At 40.6% G+C, this 6,453-nt stretch overlaps 1 protein-coding gene across 1 annotated transcript in view; it reads left to right on the top strand.

Moving 5' to 3' along the window:
• The first annotated feature begins 81 nt into the window (after positions 1–81).
• The window catches only part of LOC102759806 (chromosome unknown open reading frame, human C4orf27), a 24,769-nt gene continuing 18,397 nt past the window's right edge, over positions 82–6,453 (top strand). The window contains exons 1-3 of the mRNA XM_006753493.2: positions 82–203; positions 3,283–3,442; positions 5,302–5,491. Of these exons, the coding sequence (XP_006753556.1) occupies positions 153–203; positions 3,283–3,442; positions 5,302–5,491 (401 nt within the window). The 5' untranslated portion in view covers positions 82–152. The remainder of the gene's footprint in view (positions 204–3,282; positions 3,443–5,301; positions 5,492–6,453) is intronic.

Here is a 6,453-nt window from a genome sequence, read left to right as displayed (position 1 = left end):
AGGGGGCGGGGCGTAGGCGGAGTCTTCTCCCTAAAGAGGCGAGCGGGGGGCGGTGCAGGCATTCGGATTGGTGGCTCTTGAACCCGGAAGCAGTCGGCGGCGCTCGGAAGCCTTGGCGGCAGGCGGGAGACGGCTGGTCCAGCAGCTGCATAATGGTCGGCGGCGGCGGCGGGAAGCGTAGGCCCGGCCGGGAGGGGCAGCAGGTACTGCCACGGAGGCGGTGCGGACTCCGCGGGAGCTTTGAGTGGTAGCCCCGGCCCCAAGGGGCTGCGCATCGCACTCACCCAGTGGCCACCGAGCGCCGGCCGTGTGCGCGGGGTCGGGGGCCGCTCTTTCCCAGAGTTCTGCTGGGTTTTGGGCCAGAGACGTAGCGCCTCGGCATCTTCTGCTCTCTCCCGGCGCGGGCAACCAACCGTTCATTCATTCATTCAACCAGCCAAATTGATCGGAGGCCGGGCGCAAGGCAGGCGCTGTGCCGGCGCCCCTGCCCTTCGCGGAGCCCCCAGCCTCGGCAGGCGGGGCACCAGCGAAGATAACGTGTTGCCGTAACGCTTTTGTTGGCTTTTGTAACAAAAATGTGTAGCGAGTGCTGTGGGAACATGGAAGGGGGATTTTAACCAGTCCCTGGGAACTGTGAAGGAAGTCTTTTAGGGCAGCTCACCAGGGTGAAAGCGTTCGTGAAGGCGGAGAAGAGAAACAAGGGCTCAGAAATCGGTGCAGAGGTGTTTGGGCACAGCGGAGAGTTCCGCCAGGCTGTAGCCTGGGAGGTGGGGAAGTAAGGGGGACCTGATCCCAAAGGCGGGGGGTGGGGTGGGGGGGGAGGGGAGCATGATCTGGGCCTTCATTATATTTGGGTCAAGCATCAGCGCGGCCTCTGAAGGGCACAGCTGTCCTAAATTCTAGTTATTGGGGATGTGGAGGTGCTGAATTGGTGTGTGCTGTAAGGCAGAGCTGCTAAAAATAAAAAAATAAAAAATTAAAAAAAAAATCCTTATCTCCTTTTGGTCAATGGACCGCTTTGACAGAGTGATAGTGTTAGAAACGAAATAACAAAAATAAAGATGACTCTACAGAGACTACAGCTAACAATAATTGCCAACATCTATATATTACCTGCTAAGACTTTTCTGTGTGTTTTTGTAAGTAACTTACGCGCATAACAACCCTATGATGCAGGTGGAGCACTACATATGCCCTGTTTGTAAATGAGTAAACAAGGCACAGAGAGAGGTTAAGTAACTTGCCCAGGGTGACCGAGCTGGAAATCAGAAGTCAGGTGTCCGTCAACCCAGGCCACCTCACCAGGTCACCATTAGGCAAAACTGCCTTTCAGCGAGGTAGATAGACTGAGGCTTTTCTTTCTAACAACTTAAGTGTGAGCCAGTCTTTGAACCAAAGTTGGTTATTAAAACAGAAGGGAGGGTAGGTCAGAACTTGATATGCTCCAACTGTTGTATTTGCAGTTGGAGAAGCAGCATGAAGTGCTGTGCTCAGGAGCCAGCCCATCTGGGTTTAAATAAATCCCTGTCCTTTCATTTTATACTTAGGGCCCAAGGGGTAATTACTTCAGTCTCCTCATCTGTAAAATGTGGATAATATATTGCTCATAAGGTAGCTGTGAAGATTAAATGAGTTAATCCATAGAAAATCCTTATTAGAACAGTGGCCATAGTAAGTGCATAATAACTACTTTTTTTTATTATGTATTTTTATTATTTATTAGTTGTTTGCTGTTATCATCCATTTTGGGATTCATATTTCAGCACTTTTTTTGTTAAATTTAATTCGTTAGGACCTCAGGCACAGTATAATAGTTGGCTCTTTTACCTTGTTTATTTAATGACATAACAAACACCTGTAAAGCCACTGCCCAACCCGAGAACTGAAACATTGACAGTAACTCTACATCTACTTGTGTTCCTCACCTACCCTCTAACTTCCTATCACCCACATTCGATGTAGCTACCATCCTGAATTTTATGTTTTCCCTTGCCTTCTTTTTACAGCTTTGAGTGTATGCCTAAACAACATTTATTGTTTTTGAACTTCACAAAAAGGCTGAGATGCTGCATATAATCTTCAAGGACTTTTTGTTTCACTCAACATTCTATTATGAAGACTGATTCATATTGTGTGTACCTCTATTTCATTTTCACAAAGTGTAATATTACATTGTTGGAAATTCTGTAACTATCTCTTGTCAGTAGGCATTTTTCATTTACTCTCTGTGTTCTGCTCTTAGAAACAGTGCTATCAAGAACATTCTGGTATGTGTCATCTTTGTAGGCTTTGATGCTACCTAAAGTAGTATCAATAAACTTGGGTCTACAGGGAAAATTGAAGAATATAAGTATGAGAAGCATTTAAGGTTAAAATTTTTCAAACTTGGCACTATGGACATTTTGGGCCATTTAAGTGTTTGTTAAGGAAGCCCATTCTGTGCATTGTAGGGTATTAGCAGTATCCCTCGCCTCTATCCCACTAAATGTCAGTAGCACCTCCAAAAACCGCTCCAGACATTACTAAATGTGTCCCTTAGGGAGTTGGGGCGGAGGGGGAGGGGGGACGGGGGCGGGGGCAAAATCCCTCCTGGTTGAGAAGCACTGACTGGAAAGAATAAGAAGAGAAGAACTTAATCCAAAAGAAAGGTTCTAAAAAGAAAATCAGATTGCTACTTACAAAACTAAAGTAACCTCCAACTGAGTATTTTATCATTATAGAAATTTATCAAATACCTAACATGCATTATAAAACTTGGCATACTTATATAATGAACCTATTTTACAGACATGTTGGAGATAAAGTTTTATGACCTAGTCCTGGCATTAAAGGGCCTTTTGTGAAATAATTAACTAGTAAATTCTCTTGGATCCAGTTATTTTGGACAATTGTATTTGATGTGATAACTAAATATATATAAACAAAATGCATGGTGAATCCTATTTACCAAAAGAAGGCAAAACCTGCCTTTTCCTTATTCCTCTTTTCCCACTTTTTACCTTTTCTTTTTACTTTAGTTATTTTGTTGTTTATATTTTTTGTTTTTATTATCTTAGAGAAATACACTTCAAGACTTGCTGTATGAGTCCTCTTGACTACTATATATTATAAACTTTTTTATTTGCTTAAAAGAATTCCCAGATTTTACTCAAAAATACCATTTATAGAGTTTTAAAGTGTATCTCACAGAGTTGGGTAAATAGAAATAAACAATGTTGTTATTTAAGGAAAGTTATTGAAATTACTGTTTGGAGAAAAAACATTTTGTATGCCAATTTTCAGTGTGAAAAAACAGTTGATGTGAAGAAGAGTAAATCCTGTGAAGCTGATGTCTCTAGTGACCTTCGAAAAGAAGTAGAAAATCATTATAAGCTTTCTCTGCCTGAAGATTTCTATCACTTCTGGAAGTTCTGTGAAGAACTTGATCCTGAAAAGCCAGCTGGTGAGTTGTTCCAGAATCGTTCTCCTACTTCTACCAATTGAAAAGACAGTAGGAAACTAAACCAAGGATCTAAACAGTTCATAGAAAAAACCTTTTCAAACAGGTTTCTAATAAGAGAAACATAAAATTATGCTCAAATTATACCACTATTGCCTATTATCCTGGTAAAGGTAAAGAATTTCACAACATCCTTTGATGAGGGTTTGAAAGAAAACAAGCATTTTGATATGGTGAGGGAGTTTTACTATGACTTTTAGCAACTTATGAATTATGTGAACCAAAATTATGTTCAATGATATATATTGAAACAAAAAATAAGAAATGGCTTAAATGCCCATCAGTAATGCATCCATTCAATGAGTATTCATTGTTTTAAAAGAGTGAATCATTTTTAGGCAATGATAAAGTATCATGCCTGAAAAATTTTAAGTGAAAAAGAAGAGTGTGGAGAGTATTCAGAAGTCAAGGATGCACACACACATCCCTATATACTTCCTATGTACTTATACTGTCTCTGAAGGGATACACAAAAACATGATCTTTTTGACAGAGTTACTTTTCACTCTTACCGTTTTGTACTGTTTAAATTTTGAGCATGAGGTGCGGGGAGAGAAACATTCATACTCAATTGATGAAAATGAATTATATTGGTAGATAACTATGAATTTTGACAATATATCAAAATACTTAAACTCTGCAGCTACTCAAAAAATATTCATGGTTGTGTACAAATATGTATTAAGATGTTCACTGAAGCATTGTTTAGAATAGTAAAAAAGTTAAACAGTAAATATCAGTAGAATAGTTATCTATCTGTAATGGAACATTGTGCAGGTATTAAAAATTATGTTAAAGAATTTAATTTCATGGGAAAATATTCAGAAAATGTAAGTGAAAACAGGATGGAGAACAAAAAAAATTGGAAAACAGCATGATCTCCCTTTAAAATATCTATATGTTTATATTTGTTTATAGAGAGGGGAATGTTATTACTGTCTACCAGACTATTAACCTGGTTATCACTGGCTAGTGAGATGGGTAGTTTTAGTTTTTATATTGCTTTAAAAATTGGGGTGTGCTGTCCTAACTTCCCGCCAAGCTGAGCCATCTTCTCCCTCCAAGGAAACTGTGCTCTTATTCACATTGTTACCTCTTCTAAGAATTTTCTTCCTCTCTCCAGCCCCACCATGGAATTCCTGGAATGCTTACTTCTCTCTTAGAGGAACAGCCAGACCCATCTTATATGTACATTTGAGTTAGAGTGTACATTTGAACAGACTTCATAACTGGTATTATTTAACATTCTCCCTCTGTGGTCTGAGAATGGAGATAGAAGAAATCATACAGCATTTGGTTGGCTAGATAGTCAAGGAGGCAAAGGAATCCCACAGTGATAATTAGCTGAAGTAGAGGGAAAGGGAAAGAAATGTTTTCATTAAATAAATTATTTATGTTCCTTCATGCACACTCATTTGTTATCTATCATGTTTCTCCCTTAATCTGGGTGTGCTACAGTTATCTAAGGCTCACAACAACCTAGTAATGAGACAGGGTAAGTGTTTGCAGCTGTAATATGCCCACAGGAAAACAAAACAGTCTTGCTTTGGCCAAAATAACAAATGGCAGGAACGTTTGAAATGTGTTCAGTGGTAAATTTAGGAGGAAATCCTAAATGTAAGTGCCACATTTTTATTGCTCTGATTTCTTTTCCATTGAGTGTTTATAACTAACATCTTCACATGTAACTAAATTATTTTTTTTTACTTTAAATGGTTTTTTAAGATAATTGCTTAGAAATAGTTTACTAGTGAAAGGCATTATGTCCTATCTGCCTCTAAATAAACTTATTTAATTTATAGATTCACTTTCCGAAAGCCTTGGACTTCAATTAGTGGGTCCATATGACATCCTTGCCGGAAAACATAAAATGAAAAAAAAATCATCAAGCCTGAATTTTAACCTTCATTGGAGATTTTACTATGATCCTCCTGAGTTCCAGACAATAATTATTGGAGATAATAAAACTCAGTTCCACATGGGGTATTTCAGGTAAAGGATCTTTTCCTCTAAAATATAGTTACTGTCCTTCTAACAAGCATAAATAAATATTCAAGGTGAACGGGATATTTTTCCCTTGTTGGTGGGTACATGGGCCATCTGTTCTGCTCTTACTATCCCAACTTACCCTAAGATGGGTGAACTCTAGGTTTAACCTCACTGGTTTTTCCTTTGTGGTTATAAACTTTTTCTGGGGGGAAGGGCAGTTGAGAAAAGCTCTTCTAGCTCAAGGAAGATAATTTAGAGCAGATGCTGTGACTTTAATTAGCCATGTGCTTCAAGGGACCATAGAGACAATCGATAGTTAAGAATGTGCTCTAGCCGTAACCGGTTTGGCTCAGTGGATAGAGCGTCAGTCTGTGGACTCAAGGGTCCCAGGTTCGATTCCTGTCAAGGGCATGTACCTTGATTGCGGGCACATCCCCAGTAGGGAGTGTGCAGGAGGCAGCTGTTTGATGTTTCTCTCTCATCGATGTTTCTAACTCTCTATCCCTCTCTCTTCCTCTTTGTAAAAAAATCAATAAAATATATTAATAAAATAAATACCTGCATACACCTGACAGTGTTCTGAGCGCCTCGCCTGGCGAAACAGCCCAGGATGAACAATAAATTCTCTCCCGTAGCTTACGCGATGCCCCGGCCTCTGCCCACCTCCCGCTTCACCTCTCTCTGGCCCGGAGACATCTGCTCTGTTTTAGTCTCAAATATGCCCATTGTCCTGGAACAAGGTGTTTCCACGCTCAGGAGGACTGTACCTGGGCGCTCCGCCCGTTCTCCTCTTTGCTGGACTGGAAGTTGCGAGGGCAGCGGCTTTCTCTCAGCTGTTTCCTGTGGTAGCCCTAGATCTTAATGGCTGCCTGGTTCCTAGCAGGTGCTCAATAAATATTTGTGGGACAAACGGAATGAATGAATCCTTGCCTAGCTCACTGCTACCTCCCCTCTAGCCCCGGGGA

This window comes from Myotis davidii, unplaced genomic scaffold (genome assembly GCF_000327345.1).
Source record: "Myotis davidii unplaced genomic scaffold, ASM32734v1 scaffold1832, whole genome shotgun sequence".
NCBI lineage: Eukaryota > Metazoa > Chordata > Mammalia > Chiroptera > Vespertilionidae > Myotis > Myotis davidii.
This window is presented reverse-complemented; position numbering and strand designations above follow the sequence as displayed.